This window comes from Polypterus senegalus, chromosome 13 (assembly GCF_016835505.1).
Source record: "Polypterus senegalus isolate Bchr_013 chromosome 13, ASM1683550v1, whole genome shotgun sequence".
In the NCBI taxonomy this organism is placed as follows: domain Eukaryota; kingdom Metazoa; phylum Chordata; class Cladistia; order Polypteriformes; family Polypteridae; genus Polypterus; species Polypterus senegalus.
The window spans coordinates 107,948,904-107,973,422 of NC_053166.1; the positions used below are offsets into that span (position 1 = coordinate 107,948,904).

The 24,519-nt window shown below is 39.5% G+C and overlaps 1 protein-coding gene across 1 annotated transcript in view; it reads right to left on the reverse strand.

The window, feature by feature from the left end:
- Positions 1-24,519, reverse strand: part of ddx46 (DEAD (Asp-Glu-Ala-Asp) box polypeptide 46) — a 142,703-nt gene that overhangs the window by 82,592 nt on the left and 35,592 nt on the right. Inside the window, exon 4 of the mRNA XM_039774462.1 lies at positions 11,490-11,580. Coding sequence (XP_039630396.1) covers positions 11,490-11,580 — 91 coding nt within the window. The remainder of the gene's footprint in view (positions 1-11,489; positions 11,581-24,519) is intronic.

The following is a 24,519-nucleotide window of genomic DNA, read 5'->3' on the forward strand; positions in this document are numbered from 1 at the left end:
GCCGGAATGGCATAACAACTCAGAAATGCAGGTTTAAGGGATCACTGGCTCTTCGAAACACTGATGTGTAGTACAGATGAGTCGGATTTTTCGAACAGACTAAGTCAAAAAAGAAAATTGGGATTTTGCTAATTTTAATTTAAATTCTCTCTTTGTGTTCTCCTTATGGAGTATCTATTTTTAGAATGCTAAAATCCACCAGATAGTAGCGTAGTTATAGTTTTCATCTAACTGGCAGGTCCGAAAAACAAAAAATAGACAAAAAGAAAAATTAAGACTTACTACAATGTGCATAGGACCCTATGATTACCGCAAAAACTGATGGAATCACAGATTTGATGCAGAAAAATGGATTTTAGATTTAAAAACAGAAATGTGTGGAATTTAGAGAATGAAGGGGTGACTGTTACAAAACTTCCCAATAAATTGAACGATTAAATGATCTATAGTTCTATATTACTTTCTAGTTTGTTGTTTTTCCAGCGAACACAATTATTTTGTATAAATTTAGTCATGCCTCTATCTGTCTGTGCACATGTTTCCTACATGTTTTCTTGCTAAAGGCATGCAAATTAGATAGCTGCACAAGACAGAAATGTCAAAGCGAGCAGTATCAGATACCTTAACAGTAGAACTACCAAAGCCTACAAAAAAACTCATAAACCTGGCCCACCTTAAACCCTTCGCACCTCTCTGTCATCCTGCTATACCATCGCCTCCACCGTCGCAGAACGGGCAAATTCTGCCAGCTCAAGCCTTGATTATCCTGAAGTGAGCTACAGTACCTAGAGTTGTATAGAGTAAATAATTTCATGTGTGTTCCATGTTTATAACAATTTTTGTAAACAAATTGTTAAAACAGAAACATTTTTCATGTCTTAGTAATAAATGACAAAATGTAGACATGAACTGTATAATGTGTGATAGCTGATGGCCAAATATCAAATAAACACTTTTAAAAAGGTACAAGTGCAATACAACAGCTTCCGTGGTGCAGCAGTAAGAACAGCTGAGTTATAACCCAGTGGTCGTGAGTTCGAAACCAGCTCCCCCGTAAATTTACTGTTTTGAGTAGTGAGCTGCTCTTACTGTTAATATTATACAATAAAAACATACATTTGATTTGTGTCTGTAACAGCTGGTGTAAATTTATAGTACTTTTTTTTTTTTAAACTCTTGTTCTTTCAGTCACGATCACGATACAACACCCACACCTCTGTACCAGATCTGACACTGTTAATTTTTATCTGAAACTGGGAATAACCGTAGATGTGAGTGCTGTTTTGAGACAATGGAACTGGAAAATCTCTAATCAGGAGGGTTAAAAGCTGACACACAAATTCTGATGAATCTGCCTTCTTTGTATCTCACCATCACTTGAATTTTTTTTATTTCAGTTCTGAGTGTTCCTGCTTACGCTGAATTAATATGCACCTTATGGTCAATGATGTCAAAGCTGCACTAACAAAAATACAGAGACATGGGTATAAATGATATTTGGAATAATTCGTTTTATGACCTGTATAGTACATTTTGGAAAACATTGAGGCACTGATTCATTCGAATTCAATTGTCTGCCTTCTTGCGGTTGTAATCAGTGACCACGTTTTTTTTTTTTTTCTTTTTCAGATCTTACCCAGTCTCCACATTTTGGTGCATGGTGGTGTTTCTTTCACAGGACATGCAGAGGAAAGAACAGTACAGAGAGGTCACTTCTGCGCTGTATACAATCAACAAATTCAAATGTTAACAGTTCCTACACAACCAAGGACTATGTTTCCTACATTTACGACATCTGTACCTGTTGCAATGTACACACCTCTCTCTATGCTGTGGTCCCTATTACATTGAAGGGGCACCTGACACTGACTGAGTTTGCTTTCCTGGGGAAAGTGCCGGTCTTGGTACAGAAGCTTTCAAAGAACTTAGAGTACACTGGGGAAAGGATCTGTAACTCAGTATTTCAGAAAAGGGGTGAAATGCCGCAATGCACATACTACACTCAAGCTCCATCTTTTATCAAGTGCATTTATCTAATTTAAAATTAGGAGCAAGACTCCTCACCGAGCCACATGTTCGGATTGCCGCCACGACAGGCACCAACCACCTTGCGGCCACAGCTCCGGTCAGCCGCCTCAACAATAGAGGCACGGAACATGGCCCATTCGGACTCAATGTCCCCCACCTCCCTCGGGACGTGATTGAAGTTCTGCCGGAGGTGGGAGTTGAAGCTACTTCTGACAGGGGACTCTGCCAGCCGTTCCCAGCAGACCCTCACAACACGTTTGGGCCTACCAGGTCTGACCGGCATCTTCCCCCACCATCGAAGCCAACTCACCACCAGGTGGTAAACAGTTGACAGCTCCGCCCCTTTCTTCACCTGAGTGTCCAAGACATATGGCCGCAAGTCCGACGATATGACCACAAAGTCGATCATCAACCTGAGGCCTAGGGTGTCCTGGTGCCAAGTGCACATATGAACACCCTTATGCTTGAACATAGTGTTCGTTATGGTCAATCCGTAACGAGCACAGAAGTCCAATAACAAAACACCGCTTGGGTTCAGAGTGGGGGGGCCATTCCTCCCAATCACGCCCTTCCAGGTCTCACTGTCATTGCCCACGTGAGCATTGAAGTCTCCCAGCAAAACGAGGGAATGCCCAGAAGGTATGCCCTCTAGCACCCCCTCCAGAGACTCCAAAAAGGGTGGATACTCCAAACTGCTGTTCGGCGCATACGCACAAACAACAGTCGGGACCCTTCCGCCCACCCGAAGGTGGAGGGAGGCCACCCTCTCGTCCAACGGGGTAAACCCCAATGCACAGGCTCCAAGTCGGGGGGCAATAAGTATGCCCACACCTGCTCGGCGCCTCTCACCAGGGGCAACTCCAAAGTGGCAGAGAGTCCAGCCCCTCTCAAGGAGATTGGTTCCAGAGTCCAAGCTGTACGTCGAGGAGAGTCCGACTATATCTAGCCGGAACCTCTGAACCTCGAACACTAGCTCAGGCTCCTTCCCCTTCAGAGAGGTGACATTCCACGTCCCAGGAGCCAGTTTCTGTAGCCGAGAATCAGACCGCCAAGGTCCCCGCATTCGGCCACCACCCAACTCACACTGCACCCAACCTCCTTGGCCCCTCCCATAGGTGGTGAGCCCATGGGGAGGAGGACCTACGTTACCTCTTCGGGCCGTGCCCGGCCGAGCCCATGGGTGCAGGCCCAGCCACCAGGCGCTCGCCATCGAGCCCCACCTCCAGGCCTGGCTCCAGAGGACGGCCCTGGTGACCCGCGTCCGGGCAAGGGAAAACGTCACCCAAGGTTGTTGTTCTTCATCGGAGGTTTGTTGAACCGCTGCTTGTCTCATCCCTCACCTAGGACCAGTTTACCTTGGGTGGGCCTACCAGGGGCATAATGCCCCGGACAACATAGCTCCTAGGATCATTGGGACACGCAAACCCCTCCACCACGATAAGGTGACGGTTCAAGGAGGTTCAAGTCGACCCTTGATATACGACCGGCCTGACATGCAAACAACTTGATTTACGACCAAAATTTTTGTTTTGATTTACAACCAACATCTTGCGTTACGACCTGACTGTGGTCATGTGTATCCACTTGTGCGACTGTAAACAAACAGCCGAGAGCATTTGTAAGCGTCAGTCGGAGCCCAGATACATGTGTTTGTAGACATAATTTCAGTCAGTGCAGTGATTTATCTATATATATATATATATATATATATATATATTCACTAAGACCATGGTAAGCAAGACGCATAATTGCTAAGGATGGAAGAGAAGGTAACGAAGGTAAAGAAAGCAATTGTTAAGGGATGTTAGCTAGTGGGCTGGCGCGGCACATGATGATGTCATCAGGCTGAGTCAGCACCGGCTTGCTTTGGAGTGTATTATTACAGCAGTTCACAACACGACCAGCTTTGAACTAAGTGCTCGACTACTGTCATTATTAACTTCAGAAACAGCGATCACAATCGAAACGAAGGAGGACATTGTGTGGAAATATGAGAGTGGTGTTCATGTGACCAATCTCGCTAATATGTACAGCATGTCGAAATCCACCATCTCGACAATATTACAAAGAAAAGATTCGCATAAGGAGGCTCCTTCTAAACAATAACCACCTTCCGTTTCATTCTCCTCCTCATCCCTTCCTACAGCCCAAAGATGTCAAATTAAATGGTGAGTACAGTATGAAATTGTTGTTTCTGGTAGGCTAGGCACTTTTTATAACTTTTTGGTTAGTACATTAGAAAAATTATTGGTGTTTTGGTAAATTATGCACATTATACAACCCTTTTTTATTATGAAAAGGTTAAGTAAGTGTTGCTGTGCGAGGTTCGGAGCGCATTATGGGTATTTCCATTATTTCTTATGGGAAAAATAGTCTTAACTTACAACCATCTTGAATTACAAACAGCCCTCGCGAACGAATTGAGTTCATAAGTCAAGGGTCCACTGTATGTATATATGTGTATGTATGTATGTATGTATGTATATATATATATATATATATATATATATATATATATATATATATATACATATACATACATACATAGGTGCCGGTCATAAAATTAGAATATCATGACAAAGTTGATTTCAGTAATTCCATTCAAAAAGTGAAACTTGTATATTAGATTCATTCATTACATACAGACTGGTGTATTTCAAATGTTTATTTCTTTGAATTTTGATGATTATAACTGACAACTAATGAAAGTCACAAATTCAGTATCTCAGAAAATTAGAATATCAATTAAGACCAATACAAAAAAAGGATTTTTAGAAATGTTGAACAACTAACAGGTATTAACATGAAAAGTATTAGCATGTACAGCACTCAATATTTAGTTGGGGCTCCTTTGGCCTGGATTACTGTAGCAATGCGGTGTGGCATGGATTCGATCAGTCTGTGGCACTGCTCAGGTGTTATGAGAGCCCAAGTTGCTCTGATAGTGGCCTTCAGCTCTTCTGAATTGTTGGGTCTGGCATATTGCATCTTCCTCTTCACAATACCCCATAGATTTTCTATGGGGTTAACGTCAGGCGAGTTTTCTGGCCAATCAAGAACAGGGATACCAAGGTCCTTAAACGAGGTACTGGTGGTTTTGGCACTTTGTGCAGGTGCCAGGTCCTGTTGGAAAATGAAATCTGCATCTCCATAAAGTTCATCAGCAGCAGGAAGCATGAAGTGCTCTAAAACTTCCTGGAAGACGGCTGCGTTGACTTTGGACCTCAGAAAACACAATGGACCAACACCAGCAGATGACATGGCACCCCAAACCATCACTGACTGTGGAAACTTTACACTGGACCTCAAGCAACGTGGATTCTGTGCCTCTCCTCTCTTCCTCCAGACTCTGGGACCTTGATTTCCAAAGGAAATGCAAAATTTATTTTCATCAGAGAATATAACTTTGGACCACTCAGCAGCAGTTTTGTCTTTAGGCCAGACGAGACACTTCTGACGCTGTCTCTTGTTCAAGAGTGACTTGACACAATGAATGCGACAGCTGAAACCAATGTCTTCACGTCTGTGCGTGGTGGTTCTTGAAGCACTGACTCCAGCTGCAGTCCACTCTTTGTGAATCTCCCCCACAGTTTTGAATGGTTGTTTCACAATCCCCTCCAGGGTGCGGTTATCCCTATTGCTTGTACACTTTTTTCTACCACATCTTGTCCTTCCCTTCGCCTCTCTATTAATGTGCTTGGACACAGAGCTCTGTGAACAGCCAGCCTCTTTAGCAATGACCTTTTGTGTCTTGCCCTCCTTATGCAAGGTGTCAATGGTCGTCTTTTGGACAACTGTCAAGTCAGCAGTCTTCCCCATGATTGTGTAGCCTACAGAACTAGACTGAGAGACCATTTAAAGATTTTTGCAGGTGTTTTGAGTTAATTAGCTGATTAGAGTGTTGCACCAGGTGTCTTCAATATTGAACCTTTTCACAATATTCTAGGGGATTTGTGATTCAATGCCAACTTAAATGTAGATGATAAAAAATATCATGTATCATAACCAATAATGGAGCCAACATTGCTGCAGGGATCTGGAACCTTTATTCGTTACAGTTAAACTGCTCTGCCCACAACGTACATGTTTCAATACAATGTATTTGGTATTTGTTGTGCAATAAATGGTGTATTCGCCCACAGCTGGCAAAGATGATGAGAACTGCACCAAACCCAGGGAGAACTTATCCTTCTGGAATATTCTCTCATCAATGTAACTAATCTATTGGCTTATCTTTTGTAGGGCGGAAATGACCACTGCTTTGATAATAGGTTTTACAAGAAAAAAAAACAGTTAAGCAGCTATACAGTACTTTTGCAAAATATAACCAACAGTCTCTGTTAAATTATCAGTGTTAACACATGCACAAAATAGGTTGCAATGACTTGGCCATAACATACTAAATCAAAATAAAGCACACATTAAATGACATTAAATTACAATAACATAACCTCCGGAGCAAAATTATGTTTAAACAGTGCACCCTGTAGCTTATTAGTGCAGTAAGAAAAATACCACATAATTTAGGATAGTAAATGTATGGCCATTTGCTTTCAATAATATAAACATAAAATTACAAAACAAACAATTGGCAAATGATATTATTGCACACGGCATTTTATTTCACACAATGCAAGTAATTTTTTTTAAACATTGCTGAATGTCACTCTTAAAATAATCCCTCCTCGATCGCGGGGTTGCGTTCCAGAACCCTCCGCGATAGATGAAAATCTGCGAAGTAGAAACCATATGTTTGTATGGTTATTTTTATATATTTTAAGCCCTTAGAAACTCTCCCACACTGTTAACATTATTAGAGCCCTCTAGACATGAAATAACACATTTTAGTCAAAATTTTAAACTGTGCTCCATGACAAGACAGAGATGACAGTTCTTTCTCACAATTAAAAGAATGCAAATATATCTTATAGCATTGAGGATTTTTAGTTAATATGTAATACATGCTCTGATTGGGTAGCTTCTAAGCCATCCGCCAATAGCGTCCCTTGTATAAAATCAACTGGGCAAACAAAGTGAGGAAGCAAGTACCATAAATTAAAAGACCCATTGTCCGCAGAAATCCGCAAACCAGCGAAAAATCCGTGATATATATTTAGATATGCTTACATTTAAAATCCGCGGTAGAGTGAAGCCGCGAAAGTCGAAGCGCGATATAGCGAGGGATTACTGTATGTGACTATGAGAAAACTTTCCAAAAACAGTACTCAAGACCGTTTAAAAAGATAGAATAAGTTTACACTCTCAGTACATACACTTTTAGGCATAGATAAACACTACTGCTTTAAATCCTCTTGGCAAGCAAATGCACCTGGCATGGGACTCTTCAAGAAAATGTTACATGATAAAATATGAAGAATATTAAAACTGCAATACAAAAATGTGAACTGCTGTACTGTGTGATCTATTAAAATATGAAAAAAACCCTTCTACATAATCTCTGCACCTCATCAAATATTTATAAATAGCCTTAAAAACCAATGTGTTACTATACAGTCTAGCTGGCGCTAAACTGCTAAAACAGCTCTTTAGAATAATATTTATAGACACCGACATACTACTATACAGTCTAGCTGGTGCTATGTAGCTAAACCAGCTCTACTTTAGAATATTTATAGACTATTTTTAACACTACCTATTCATTTTTTCTATTAAATCACTTCTTATGACTCAGACTTATGACACAGAAAATGTCACAGATGATTACACAAGCACCAGTAATTAGATAAGTGTAAGCTAAAGACAGCAGCTGATGTTTGTTGCTGAACATGACATGGTAGGATATATTTGTACTGGAAGCAGTCAATACTGAACTCAAGCCACTTGCTGAATTGACAGATATCCTTCCAGATAAAAGCTATGTTATCGCTTTTACCAGTTCTACAAATTTTCATGGACAACATGCTCCCTAACAATGAGAAACATTTGTGTTTAACAGCAGCTAATTAAATGATTATGTAGCTGCTTTATGATAAATACTACAATAGAGCACTGCACAAATTCAAACTGTAACACTGCTTATTACATCTTACAGAAGAATATGCGTCAAAGCCTTCATAATTGATCACATAAAAACAAAGCTTGAAGGTGAAATGGTGGAACTTTACCAAAAAACGGAAAGCATTCATTCAGTCGATCCCTGGAACAGAAGGAGATAGCAGAACAGTCACCAGCAAAAGGGTGGCGAACAAATGACAGCTGCTTCCCTCTGTTGTCAAATACGGCTAACAAATACCTACACATTTGTGCAACACCCCATCTGAACATGTGTTCAAAATAGCAGAAAATTAGTCAACACCTTTATGAAACAAATAAAATATGTTAGTCTTTCTGGCAAAGAATCTCTAGTTGAACATTTGAAAAATGTGGGCATTTTACTTCTTTTGTATTTTATAATGATTGTTAACGTCTGAACGCTTGCATGTTCATTTTTATTACTACGATAATGTTCTGTTCGAAATATATATTTTTTTTTACTTTGTTGGTCATTTTGTTTAGTTTAAAATGCTACTAAAGTGCGTGTGTACTTTTCAGATTAGGCTCTCTCTTCAGCCAACAAAGAATCTTCATAAAAACAAGTGACTAGTTTCATGAACTGTTACACTACTAGGTCAAAAATTTTAGAACACCTCAGTTTTTCTTCAAATATAATCAGTTGAAATGCAATGTATGACCTAAATTGGTGAAAAGGTGAGCAATTAACTGCCAGAGGTTTAAATTTGAAGTTTAGTAAAAACTGAAATAAAGAAATTTCAGAATACTACAAATGGGCCTTTATCAAAGAATAACCAATAGGTTACAACCTACATAAGTTCTTAAGTAATTAAAGCAAATTAAGCTTTACAATTTGAAGCAAAAAATTTGCGTAGGTGTCCCTGTTTCTGTTGACTCTTTATATAAAAAAAAAACCTCTCTGCCTTAAAGCAGAGTCGGAACAGACTGTGTTACTACACCCTCTGAAGTACAACTTGGACAATTTTCCAGTGAGAGCAGGAAGAAACAAGCATTATTACCTTTAGAAATGTTGGCCTTTCATTTAGAAAAATTGCAAAAAGTCAATGAGTATGGTGTCCTATACAATCTAAAGGCAACTGAAAGCTGGAAGAAACGCAGACAGAAGAGATCTGGAAGACTGAAAGTTAAAGGTACAGTGATCCCTCGCTATATCACATTTCAACTTTCGCGGCTTCACTCCATCGCAGATTTTAAATGTAAGCATATCTAAATATATATCACAGATTTTTTGTTGGTTCGCGGATTTCTGCGGACAATGGGTCTTTTAATTTATGGTACATGCTTCCTCAGTTTGTTTGCCCAGTTGATTTCATACAAGGGACGCTATTGGCGGATGGCTTAGAAGCTACCCAATCAGAGCATGTATTACGTATTAAATAAAACTCCTTAATGATATATGATATGCTTCCCGTGCGGTGCTTGATTGTTTGCTTTTCTCTGCCTGATGGAGGGGGTGTGAGCAGAGGGGCTGTTTGCACAGAGGCTGTTTGCCTAGAGGATATGGACGCTCCTCTAAAAAATGCCGCTTTATCGTGGTGCTTCGGCATACTTAAAAGCCCAAAAGCACGTATTGATTTTTTGATTGTTTGCTTTTCTCTCTCTGACATTCTCTGCTCCTGACACGCATTCTTTGAAGAGGAAGATATGTTTGCATTCTTTTAATTGTGAGAAAGAACTGTCATCTCTGTCTTGTCATGGAGCACAGTTTAAACATTTGACTAAAGGGTGTTATTTCATGTCTAGAGGGATCTAATAATGTTAACAGTGTGGGAGTGTTTATAAGGGCTTAAAATATATAAAAATAACCATACAAACATATGGTTTCTACTTCGCGGATTTTCATCTATTACGGGGGGTTCTGGAACGCAACCCCCACAATTGAGGAGGGATTACTGTATTTCAACGCCGTTAAGTTGGTGAAAAATTGGTTCATCAGTGCGTGACACAAACTGTCAAACATGGAGAACGAAGTGTGATGATCTGGAGTTATTTTGCTGGAGGCAGAGTTGGTAACTTGCACAGAGTGACTGGCATTCTGATTCAAAAGAATAACCACAGTTTGGCTGTAAGTTCAGCAAAAGGGGCCTACTTTGATGAATCATAAATCTGAATAAAGTTTTGTACACTTAATGATTCCTTGACTTATTTTTTTATTTGCCATTGTTTATTTGTTCCATGCCTCAATTTTATGAAAACATTAATGCATCAAACTGTGCACATTTCCCATAAAAACAGAAAAAACTGAAGTGCTCTAAAACTTTTGACCAGTAGTGTACATAGCAGTGTTGCTGGAATAAACATCACTATTCGAATATAATTTGAACATCTGTAAAAATAAATAAATAAATAAAAATAATTATTCAAATGGCAAATGTTCATATTCAATTGTAAGTTTTTTGAGTTTTTTTTAACCATGTGCTTGTGGCTGTACATGTGACTTTGTATTACCCGAGACACACTGTAGAACTATACTTTTGTAGTTTGCATTTGTTTTGCACATCACTTTTATGATTATAATTATATAGAACTGTTAGTTTGCACAGAATTATTCTACCTCACAGCTCTGAGTTTTGTTTAATGGCTGTATTCACAAACACATTCTAAAGCCTTCATCTGCACCCTAGATGTATCATTTTACTGCTGAACCTGTTCCATTTCACTCTTGAACCTTAAAATACTGATTTGCTGTTGTAAAACCATTAGCCATTTATCAGAGCAAACAAAGGCTTTTTTCCCTGAAGAAGTAGATTTAAAGGTTCTTCAGTTGGCAGGAATGAGGGTGTGTTCAGTGCGTCATTTTAGTAGGGGTGAAGTGCATGTGGTTTACGTTTCCCCTCTCACTTTCTGGTTGGAATTAGTATTTGTGTTGTCCGTGTTAACATTTTTATGCCTGGATACGTTTTTTTGCACTGGTTTGTATATAGGGACTGTACAAAGCATGAAATTAACGGATGGAATGCATAACTGTTATATTTATTTCTATTTATTGTCATTTTTAAAACGTTGTTTTGATCATTATTTACTGTTTGAAAGATTTACAAGTGCACTAGAAGATATTCACTTTTGTCAATTTTTGCACAAGAAATTTGTCATTTTTTTTTTAAAAAAATAAACATTTTGCACATCCTGAGTCAGCCTCTAAATTCTGTTTCACTGATCCTCGGTCCTGTTACTTGTCCATGTCCCAGTTTACATAGTGTCAGGGGCACCTTGTAACATGCAAATATGAGCTGCCCATACAGTACACAACTGAACTATTAAACTAGATTTCTTATCCCACTAAAACATATTATAAAAGAAAGTACTAATATGTAGAAATAATAACAAAAGACTGTGCTTTTTATTTAAATAAACTGATGAAAAGTGCAAAATTTAATGAATGTATTGAGTACTGTTTTTAAAATAGTTACATATATAAAGTTACTTACATCTTCTTCCTTTTCTTCCTCTTTCTCCTCTTTAATTTTCTTCTTTTCTACAATGGTTTCTGTGCTATCAGTTTTCTCTATAGACTTAGACCTGAAATGCCAAAAAATAATTAAAATCATTGGTTTTCAGAAATAACTATAACACACTTGTGTGTTACTTTCAATATGTACAGGGGGCGGCAGAAATAACTCCCACATTACAAAGGGGGATTGAAAAAAATGCTACGAGGTATCACCAAAAACTTATTTCCCAAATGTAGATATAAAAAAGTTTTTTTACTTTAAGTTTTTAAAATTATATCGTCCAAATGGTGGCCTTGACGGCGGATACACATTTGGAGCCGTTCTTGGAAGTTTTCCATCACTCTCACTAGCATGTCGGGAGAAATTCCTTCAATTTCTTCTTAAATAGCCTCCTTTAGTTGGTCCAAGGACGATGTTTGAAAACCTCCTGTTGCCCTCACTCTTTGAACCCACAGCAAAATCGTTTTCCGGTCTGGAACACTTTTATTAGCACGTAAACCGAACCACGTGCGAAACACCCTCTGCGTCACAGCTAAAGATTCGCCATTTTTGAAAAAAGCCTCCACGCTCACGTGACTACGGCATGGTGACGACTGAAAACTTTATTATGTACTGTACCTAACGGAATGGACCGCACCCCTCTACCTGCTTTGGGGACCCCACAGTGATTTTTCGAAATGTGGAAGTTATTTCTGCTGCACCCTATATATCTCCAAGTGTTTACAGACAAAATAAAGTTAAATGCGCCGACTAATGCCGATGTCAAATTGGCCGCAAGCGAGTCACAAACTGTGCAAATCACTACTCTTGAGGTGCTGGTGTCGGTCACCTGCACACATACTTTAACTCCCGGTACAAAGTAGAACAAACTAAACTCAGCGTCACGGCAGCTGCCTGCCAGGTCTGTGTAAGGCTGTGTTTCTCAATCACTTGCCATCATTGGTGCACAAGTGGGTGGCAGTTGGTCGCCTAACCAATGGGCACCACTTCACCATGCTTTTCCTCTGTTTCTATGTAAGCTCACTTTATTAAGGGGCAATCCCACTTACACTTGTTTAATTAAGGAAAGGTTTGCAATTACTGTTAGTGGGTAATCAATGAATTTAAAGAGGCAAGACTGGGGCGCAGAAAAATAAAGGTTGAGAAACACTGGTATAATGAAGGCAAATTGGGACAAAAACAGAAGGACTAGCCACGTGGTGCAGCACCGATCAAAACAATCCTTAAAAAGTCCTCCAAGAGTCAGAAAACATACACAAGACCCTGTGAAATAATAACAAACTATTTATTACTATGGCTGATTGTCAATTTCTACAATATTATTATCTTATTTTTTAATTATTGTCGTTGGCAGTAACAATTAATCAACTCTGCTGGCCATAAATCCATGCATGACTGAATCGAAAATAAAAAATATATTAAAAATAATCACTTTCGCTATAATAAAATCACAAACATACACCTCTTAGTAGCAGATTTAACACTAGAATTACCAGAGCCTACGAAAAAACTCGTAGATCCGGCCCACGGTAAATCCATTTGCACCTCTCCGTCAGTGTCTTTTGTCCTGTAAATGTGCCAATAAAGACAAGCAGCAAGCAGCCTTGTATCCCATCCCCCACCGCCACAGAACGTGCACAAAGCTCTCCCAGCTCATGCCTTGACTGATTATCTGGGAGTGAAGCGCTGGAGTTTTAGAGTGGAAATAGATCGTTATTTGGAACACATGCATTTCATGTGTGTTCCGTTTCTACAATAATCTGTGTAAACACATTTTTAAAACAAACATTTTTTCATATTATAGTAGTAAATGACAAAATGTAACCATAAAATTATATAATGTATGAAGCCTGAAGTCCAAAGATCAAATAAACACTTTCACAAAAGGTTCAATGAAAAGACAACAGCTTCCGTGGCGTAGCGATAAGATTTGCTGACTTGTAATCAAGAGTCCCCGGTTCGATCCCAACTGCCTTATATATTTGCCGTTTTCAGTAGTAAGATGCTCATATTGTTAATATTATACGGTACACACATACACTGACACACAAATGCTGGCGAATCTGCCTTCTTCGTATCTCACCGTCACTTAATTTTTTTTTTTATTCAGTTTATATATGATATTTGGAATTATTCTTTTAATGACCTGTACAGTACATTTCGGAAAACACTGTGGCATGGATGCAACATTATTCATATTATTCATTTCCATTCGCATAACATCTTGCAGTTGAAGTAAGTGATCATGTGTTTTTTCACCCCGATCTTGCCAGTCCCCACATGTTGCTGTATGCTGTTTCTTTCGTACTCCAGGACATGCAGAGGAGGAAGGGAATAGTACATAGAAGTCAGTTCAGCGCTATATGTAATCATAAAATTCAAATGCTCACAAGTTCACATAAACGCAAGGACCATCCTTCCTACATTTATGACGTGTGTACCTGTTGCAATGTATACAAATAAATGGCTTTCCTTCTCTCATCTCAGGATAGAAACCACCTCACAACACTGATGACAATTTAGGATGCATCAATACCATTTTTCTCAAAACGAGTACCACTACCGATACTTGTTTATATAGTATCCACTGATAACTGATACCATTGCAGTGAGGCTGGAAGATAGTTGATAGACATAAATACTATCAACTCAAATATAAGACTCATAATTTGGAACAAAATAATTCAAACTGAACAAATATCTCAAAGTAGAGTACATTAAATAGATACAAATGCGATACCATTTTTAAAATGCCTCAGATTTAATAGAAAAAAAAATCATGTATGTAAACCAGCCAACACTGTTTCAAGTCTTTCAAGTTGTAACAGTACAACAAAGTGATCAGAGGAATTTGGCTAAACATAACGAGAACATTTCTTTTATGGTATCCCCATTTTATTTTAAGGTAGCTAGCTCAGGTAAGTAATATATAATATATACACATATATATATACATATATATATATATATATATATATATATATATATATATATATATATATATATATATATACATATATATATATATATATTTCTATAGTGGAATATGACCCAGACACAGACAGGCAGACACGTTGTATTAACCCCACACACATTTACTGAGGGTTTCCATATTTCACAGTCAGCTCACAAGCCCCAATACCCCACAGTCAGGGCAGCTCCACAATGCCTCCTTCTCTCCTCCAGAGACCTCGTCCTTCTTCCACCCGACTCAAGTCCAACTCTGAAGGGAGGTGGCCCCTTTAAATAAGCACCCGGATGTGCTCCAGGTGTGTTCCCGCAATCTCGCACCGACACGCCCCAGTGTGGTGGAAATGCCAGCTGCCTCCCCGGAAGCACTCCGGGTGTCCCTGTTGCTTTTCCCCCCAGCACTTCCTGGTGTGGTGGAAGTGCTGAGGTCCAGGGTCTTCCAGGTATTGGGGTCCGCCTGGCAGTGACCACAGGCCCCTACAGGGTCGAGCTTGCCCGCTCTTAACCCACGGCCCCCAGGGTGGTCGCCCCCTCGAGTAGGCACAAGCACTCCTCTGGTCTTCTCAGGCGTCCCGGCTGGGTAACACCCCCACCCGGGTACCACTATATTATATATACATATATATATATATATATATATATACACATATACATATTATATATATATATATATATATATATATATATATATATATATATATATATACACACACACACACACACACACAGTGGTACCTCGGCATACGTCTTTAATCCTTTCCAGATCCGTGGAGTTATACCAAACTAATTTTTCCCATAAGAAATAAAGGTAAAATGAAAAAAAGATCCTATTGTTATTGGCATATTATACATTGATGGGGTTATTATAAAATAATTTAAACACTGCTTAATACTAAAATACATAAATACAAAAGCAATTAGATGAAATAAATGAAAACTTAACCTCGTTTTACTTTTTAATAACGTCTTTGTTTTTCACAATCTTAGATACCGTCATTCTCGGCAAACGGTATGCAACAGCCATGTCCCGGATATGCATGCAACCTTCATTCTTTTCAACAATCAATTCAAATTTACATGAAACAACACAAAATGCGGGTTTGCTGTATGCTCCCATCTGCTGTCGGGGAGCCCTTGAACCCTACACCGTCGGTAATGATACCGATGAGCTTAGCAGTGAGGCACAACAAAGCATGGGGATGGTGAAAAAGTGCAAAGTGCTTTTATTAAAACAATCAACAAAACAAGGAGTTAAAATTAAAGTGCAGTGTCCAAAGTTCCATAAAAATAATCCATAAAATCAGAAATGAAATGTGGAGGTTAAAACAACAGAAAAAAGTTTTCTTAAAAACGAGGTTAAAATACAGCATGCCACATTCTTAAAAAACACACACACACACACATATATAATATATATTTATATATCTATACTAATAAAAGGCAAAGCACTCACTCACTCACTCACTCACTCTCCAACTTCCCGTGTAGGTAGAAGGCTGAAATTTGGCAGGCTCATTCCTTACAGCTTACGTACAAAAGTTGGGCAGGTTTCATTTCGAAATTCTACGCCTAATGGTCATAACTGGAAGGTATTTTTCTCCATTAACTGTAATGGAGTTGAGCTGGAATGGCGTGGGTGGGCGGAGTTTCGTGTGACATCATCACGCCTCCCACGTAATCCGTGAACTGATTGTCAACGCAGTGCGTAGAAAACCAGGAAGACCTCCAAAATGCGCTTAAGAAAACATGCATTATATAATTGAGAAGGCAGCGAAACAATAAGAAGCGAGCGAGTGACATATACTACCATATTCATGAGTGCTGCTGCCTCGGAAAGAAAGCAAGGTGTAAACCTAAACTTTAAATTAAGTTCATAGACAGGCTACGCTGGCGTTTCACATGCCCACAGGTAATGCGGGATACAAGTTTAATGAGAGGGCGAGGGATATAAGCGAGTTTTGATCACTTTGTAACTAAGTTAAAATTGTAGGTGAAGGGGTGTGCTTATGCAAATTCGAGACTGTGTTTGTGGGGATTGACAGTTAAAGGCGGGTGGGGAGTCCGTCATCATCTCCCCTCCCATTCATCTATTTCGCTCTGAGCTGAGCTCAGCGCTAACGCCGTCTTCGAAGCAACTTCGTCAGACTGCCACCAAATACTCACAGAAAAATCCACAAGTTAATACACACGCTGTCTCTAGAGTTTCTCCACACTGAATCCTCCAGGCACTACTTACAAAAGGTCACATTGACAATCGTGTTACGTTATTTTTAAAATCTTTCCTTTTCTTAGCACAAGCACAGCTGAGAAGCTTCATGCATGTGCTCCATAACGCGTTAAAAATAATGCATTTAATCACACTTTGCATTACAAGCAAAGGGAGCTTTTGTCAATGCATGATTTCCTGGTACACGATTACATTGATCAAGCGCATCCCGATTCATTTTACCCTCGCACCACCTTAGTTTGAGAAGAAGTATGAAAAATATGAGGTTAACACAGAAAAACAGATCACCAATTCAAGCTTTATGAATAATCGATTAAGCCATCAATAATTGTTTTGGTAAAGCCATCCTCCTTCCATTTTATAATTTTTCCGCCATAGCCATGATTAAATGAGCGGTAAATAAAGTAAGAGCAAAGCGAGGGTGACTTATTTAGGCAGGCATATATATGACAGCAACACTCATGACAATGTCAATCATGTTACGTTATTATTAAAATGTTTCCTTTTCTTTTTCATTACTTCTTTAACACACTACTTCTCCGCTGAGAGGCGCGGGTATTTTGCTATATATATAATATATGAATGACCTCCAAAGAGCTGAGACTTTTGATATCATGAGCGTGTCTGCAAAACTGGGGTCTCCTGCCCAGCAAAAGTCGAGCAGCCAGCGCGTGCATAGCTGTGCCGGCCTTTGAGGCGCTGACTGCGCTTCTGCCTTAAGTCAAAGTGAGCACTTTTAATTTTTTCATCCTCCCCTGCGCTATAGCCCAGACAAGTGCAAACACGGGACCCCTTTTCTACACCACGGCAAAATAATATTAAGGCGATTCACACTTTCTTTTGCGTATACGATTATGAGGTCCTCACCTCGGATTATGAAGACACGCACAGGAGTGGAGGACTGACAGTGCCATCACAGCCGATTAATGGCGGGGACGTCTCACCAGTCTACACAAGACCCACCGCGACTGTCCCTAAAGGCGATCATATCGTCAGCGAACAAATCTCTCTATACTATATAAAAGAAAAAGGCAACTTTCCTTTCTTTACACCTTTTTCCTTTTATCCCAAACCAAAGCCTTTCTCTCTTAACACTGCAGAGGACACAAAACTAATTTTCTTTAAATGCGGTAAGGCACATTACCAGAGGCACAAATTTGAGCGTTCACATAGAAAATGTAATTTCTATACCACAGCCGTCGTGTAGCGCCTTTCAAAAGGGATCTACTACCGAGAGATGATCCATATACATTTTAGCTGCTGTTAGTTACTTACCTGTTGTGTTACACAGTCTTTAAAATGTAGTTTACCATAACCACTCCAGTAGTGCTCAATGTACCTGTACTTCTTAAAACGTTAATGTTTTACTGTTTAATAACTTATAGACTATATTTTATTATTTTTCCCTTGCACTCAGTGACCAAAGCTATACACACACATATAGACACATACAAACATACACACAAGTATATGTATGTGTATATATATGTATGTATGTATATATATATATATATATATATATATATATATATATATATATATATATACACACACACACACTATCTACATATATATATATATATATATACACACACACATACATACATACATATATATAATTTGTGTGTGTGTGTGTATGTAAGTATGTGTGTGTGTATATATATATATATATATATATGTATATATATATATATATATATATATGTAGAGATATATATATATATATATATGTGTGTGTGTGTGTGTGTGTGTGTGTGTGTGTGTATATATATACTAGCAAAATACCAGCTTACATGGCAAGTACTAATCTTAAAATTTTTATTAAGAAGAAAATTAAACCTTTTAGACTGAGGGAAAATATGCCAATAATTATTTGTTAAGGATCTCTTTGTATACCATGTTGTCAGTTCGGCCCTCCGGTTGTAACATGACCAAGCTGTGCGCTGAGCTGACTCTTGAGCATGTAACTTACAGTTGGCCATGTGAACAGTAATCTTGTCTCAAATCTCACAGCTTGGATTGCTGCTGTCATAATCGGTTTGAGTTTCATGGTTTGTTTCAATTACGACAGTATTTGCAGGATTTGTTGTGTTGAAGTGACATTTGGCATCTGTCAAGCGTTGTAAGCACACAACCGGTTTCATTGATAAAATCACATCCAGCTTTTGAGAGTTTAAACATTCATAAACATCAAAGTGTCCACTACTGAAATCGTCACCTGTGAATCTAAGATGTTTAAGAGGCATTGGCGGGTGTCGAAAGGTGTAAACTATTTGGCCATTTCGTACACTTGAAAGCGACAACCGAACAATTCAGTGGCAGCCATCAACTCACATGCAGAACCATAGGTGAAGGGCTTAAGCATTTCACTCTTATAGTGCTCCTGTGTAGTATAATTATCTCCTGTACCGTAATCAGTCCACACCTTGAACCTGTCCCAGTCATTCAATACATAAGAAAGAATCTTCCTCCGGATATCAAGAGTGAGCCTGATATGGCCGTGCAATATGTAACAAAGAGAATGGAAAAGGTAGGTGGTATCTCCGGGCAGGAAACCACTCGGTAAATGACAGTTCTTTGATCGATAGTGATCATCTCGATAGACATGGTAATGGGGTTGGAATGATAAAGGAAATGGGTACCTGAGCAATGTAAAGTAATTGTAAAATACCTATACAATACCTATAATTGTAATAAACAAACAATAAAACAGCGGAGAAGCCGTGGATTAAACAAATTAGGGCTGTAGTTATCAGTAGGGAGACGTGAATCCGTGGCGAAGCAAGGAAGGGAATGTAGAGACCGGGCGACGGACAGTCTTATATAGGCAGGCAGCCAGCCAACAACGTGGGAGGCGTTGAGATGGGGGACACAACGCCACCTCACGCGGTGACCGAGGTGCAGGCTATGGACGTATATATGTACGTAAGTAGGATTCAGTTAGCGTTGGGAACCCGTGTACCAAATTTCTTGAAGATGGGCCCATAAGTAACAAAGACTGTTGAAAAGTTCAATATGGCGGCCGACAGTGGCATCATACCACGAAATAAGTACGCACATTGGTTTTGGTTAGTGCAGGAAGCCGCCTACCAAATTTCGAGAAGATGGGGCCATAAATAAGAAAGTTCAACATGGCAGGTGTTGTTGACCATTATGACCGTTATGCATAGAATTTCAAATGAAACCTGCTTAACTTTTGTAAGTAAGCTGTAAGGAATGAGCCTGCCAAATTTCAGCCTTCTACCTACATGGGAAGTTGGAGAATTAGTGATGTTGGAAAGTTCAATATGGCGGCTGACAGTGGCATCATACCACCGAAATAAGTACTGTATGTGCATTGGTTTCGGTTAGCTCAGGGAAGCCACCTACCAAATTTCGTGAAGATGGGGCCGTAAATAAGAAAGTTCAACATGGCGGACGTTGTTGACCGTTATGACCGTTACGCGTAGAATTTCAAATGAAACCTGCTTAACTGTTGTAAGTAAGCTGTAAGGAATGAGCCTGCCAAATTTCAGCCTTCTACCTACACGGAAGTTGGAGAATTAGTGACGCGTTGGAAAGTTCAATATGGCGGCCGACAGTGGTGTTATACTAACAAAATAAGTACGGACATCGGTTTCCGTTAAAAGTTCAATATGGCGGCCGACAGTGGCATCATACCACCAAAATAAGTACCAAATTTCAGCCTTCTACCTACACGGGAAGTTGGAGAATTAGTGACGTTGGAAAGTTTAATATGGTGGCTGACAGTGGCGTCATATCGCCGAAAAAGTATGTACATTGGTTTCGCTTAGCGCAGGGAAGCCGCCTACCAAATTTCGTGAAGATGGGGCCATGAATAAGAAAGTTCAATATGGCTGACGTTGTTGACCATTATGACCGTTACGCGTAGAATTTCAAAATGAAACCTGCTTAACTTTTGTAAGTAAGCTGTAAGGAATGAGCCTGCCAATTTTCAGCCTTCTACCTACACGGGAAGTTGGAGAATTAGTGACGTTTGGAAAATTCAATATGGCGGCCGACAGTGGCATCATACCACCGAAATAAGTACGTACATTGGTTTTGGTTAGCGCAGGGAAGCCACCTACCAAATTTCGTGAAGATGGGTTCAGCCTTCTACCTACACGGGAAGTTTGAAAATTGGTGATGTTGGAAAGTTCAATATGGCGGCCGACAGTGGCATCATACCATCGAAATAAGTAAGTACATCGGTTTCGTTAGCGCGGGAAGACGCCTACCAAATTTCGTGAAGATGGGGCCATAAATAAGAAATTTCAACATGGCGGACGTTGTCGAACGTTATCGACCGTTATGACCGTTACGCGTAGAATTTCGAAATGAAACCTGCTTAACTTTTGTAAGTAAGCTGTAAGGAATAAGCCTGCCAAATTTCAGCTTTCTACCTACATTGGAAGTTGGAGAATTAGTGATGAGTGAGTGAGTGAGTGAGTGAGGGCTTTGCCTTTTATTATTATAGATGAAAGCAGCAATCCAAGCTGTGAGAAAACACTAAAAAGGAGGCGTGTCAAGACATCGTGGTAAATTTTCTGATGCAGCTAGATCTAAAAACTTTGTGACGCTGCTGCCAAATACACAAAACAATTACTTTGACAATCATGTTACATTATTTTTAAAATGTTTCCTTTTCTTTTCATAACTTCTTTAACACATGATATCGCCAAGCTATTGGTATTTTATATATATATATATATATATATATATATATATATATATATATATATATATATATCACAGCGACACTCATAACAGTGACAAAACAATTACATTGACAATCATGTTACGTTATTTTCAAAATGTTTCCTTTTCTTTCTCTTTCCTTCTTTAACACGCTTCTTCTCCACTGCTGCGGGTATATATATATATATATATATATATAGATATATATATATATAGATAGATAGATATATATATATATATATATATATATATATGATAACATAGATATATATATATATATATATAGATAGATAGATATGAGAACATATATATATATATATATATATATAGATAGATAGATAGATAGATAGATAGATATGAGAACAACACTCATATCAATGACAAAACAATTACATTAACAATCATGTTACGTTATTTTTCAAATTTTTCCTTTTCTTTTTCATACCTTCTTTAACACACTACTTCTCCGCTGCGAAGCGTGGGTATTCTGCTAGTATATATATGGTTATATATATATACTGCTCAAAAGAATTAAAGGAACACTTTTTAATCAGAGTATAGCATAAAGTCAATGAAACTTATGGGATATTAATCTGGTCAGTTAAGTAGCAGAGGGGGTTGTTAATCGGTTTCAGTTGCTGTGGTGTTAATGAAATTAACAACAGATGCACTAGAGGGGCAACAATAAGATGACCCCCAAAACAGGAATGGTTTAACAGGTGGAGGCCACTGACATTTTTCCCTCCTCATCTTTTCTGACTGTTTCTTCACTAGTTTTGCATTTGGCTACAGTCAGTGTCCCTACTGGTAGCATGAGGCGATACCTGGACCCTACAGAGGTAGTCCAACTTCGCCAGGATGGCACATCAATACGTGTCATTGCCAGAGGGTTTGCTGTGTCTCCCTGCACAGTCTCAAGGGCATGGAGGAGATTCTAGGAGACAAGCAGTTACTCTAGGAGACCTGGAGAGGGCCATAGAAGGTCCATAACCCATCAGCAGGACCAGTATCTGCTCCTTTGGGCAAGGAGGAACAGGATGAGCACTGCCAGAGCCCTACAAAATGACCCCCAGCAGGCAACTGGTGTGAATGTCTCTGACCAAACAACCAGAAAGACTTCATGAGGGTGACCCAAGGGCCCCATGTCCTCTAATGGGCCCTGAGCTCACTGCCCAGCAGCATGCAGCTCGATTGGCATTCGCCATAGAATACCAGAATTGGCAGAAGCACCACTGGTGCCCTGTGCTTTTTACAGATGAGAGCAGGTTCACCCTGAGCACGTGACAGAAGTGAAAGGGTCTGGAGAAGCCATTGAGAACATTATACAGCCTTCTACCCACACGGGAACTTGGAGAATTAGTAATGAGTCAGTCAGTGAGGGCTTTGCCTTTTATTAGTATATAGCACACACACACACGCCAGTGTCATGGCCAAAATTATCGGCACCCCTGGAATTTTCCCAGAAAATGCACCATTTCTTCAGAAAAAAGGTTGCAATTACAAATGTTTTGGTATACACATGTTTATTTCCTTTGTGTACATTGGAACAACACAAAAATACAGAGGGGAAAAAAGGCCAAATCTGACATCATTTCACACAAAACTCAAAAGCCGGGCCAGACAAAATTATTGGCACCTTTTCAAAATTGTGGGTAAATTGTTTTATTTCAAGCATATGATGCTTTTTTGAAGTCACCTGTGGCAAGAAACAGGTGCTGGCAATATAGCAATTACACCTGAAGCCAGTTAAAATGGAGAAAAGTTGACTCAACCTTTCTGTTGTGTGTCTGAGTGTGCCACACTAAGCATGGAGAACAGAAAGATGATCAGGGAATTGTCTGAGGACTTGAGAACAAAAATTGTGGAAAAATATCAACAATCTCAAGGCTACAAGTCCATCTCCAGAGATCTTCATGTTCCTTTGTCCACTGTGTGCAACATAATTAAGAAGTTAACAACACATGGCACTGTAGCTAATCTCCCTGGACGTGGACAGAAGAGAAAAATTGATAAAAGACTGCAACGAAGAATAGTCCCAATGGTGGATAAACAGCCCCAATCAACTTCAAAACATATTCAACCTGTTCTGCAGACTCAGGGTGTAACAGTGTCAGCTCGAACTATCCGTCACCATCTGAATAAAATGAAACGCTATGGCAGGAGAGCCAGGAGGACACCACTGCTGACACAGAAACATGAAAAAGCAAGACTGGAGTTTGCCTAAATGTACTTGAGGAAGCCAAAATCCTTCTGGGCGAATGTCTTGTAGACAGATGAGACCAAGGTAGAGCTTTTTGGTAAAGCTCATCATTCTACTGTCTACAGAAAATGGAATGAGGCCTACAAAGAAAAGAACACAGTATCTACAGTCAAACATGGGGGAGGTTCTAAGATGTTTTGGGATGTGTTTGCCTCTGCTGCCTTGACTGGCAAGGCATCATGAAATCTGAAGACTACCAAAAGATATTGGGGAGCAATGTAGGGCCCTGCGTCAGAGGTCATGGGTGTTCCAGCAGGACAATGACCCAAAACATACCTCTAAAAGCACCCAGAAATGGTTGAAGACAAAGCACTGGAGAGTTCTGAAGTGGCCAACAATGAGTCCGGATCTAAATCCGATTGAACACTTATGGAGAGATCTCAAAATTGCTGTTGGGAGAAGGCACCCTTCAAACCTGAGAGACCTTGAGCAGTTTGCAAAAGAAGAGTGGTCGGAAAATCCAGTTGAGAGGCGTAACAAGCTTGTTGATGGTTATAGGGAGTGCTTGATTTCAGTTATTTATTCCAAAGGGTGTGCAACCAAATATTAAGTTGAGGGTGCCAATAATTTTGTCCAGCCTGGTTTTTGAGTTTTGTGTGAAATGTCAGATTTGGCTTTTTTTCTCTGTTTTTTTGTGTTGTTCCAATGCACATAAAGGAAATAAACCTGTATACCAAACCATTTGTAATTGCAACAATTTTCTGGGAGAAATGGTGCATTTTCTGGGAAAATTCCAGGAGTGGCGATAATGCCGATAGTATACACATACGCACACACAGTGGAACCTCGGTTTGCGAGCATAATTCATTCCAGAAACATGCTCGCAATCCAAGCGAATTTCCCCATAAGAA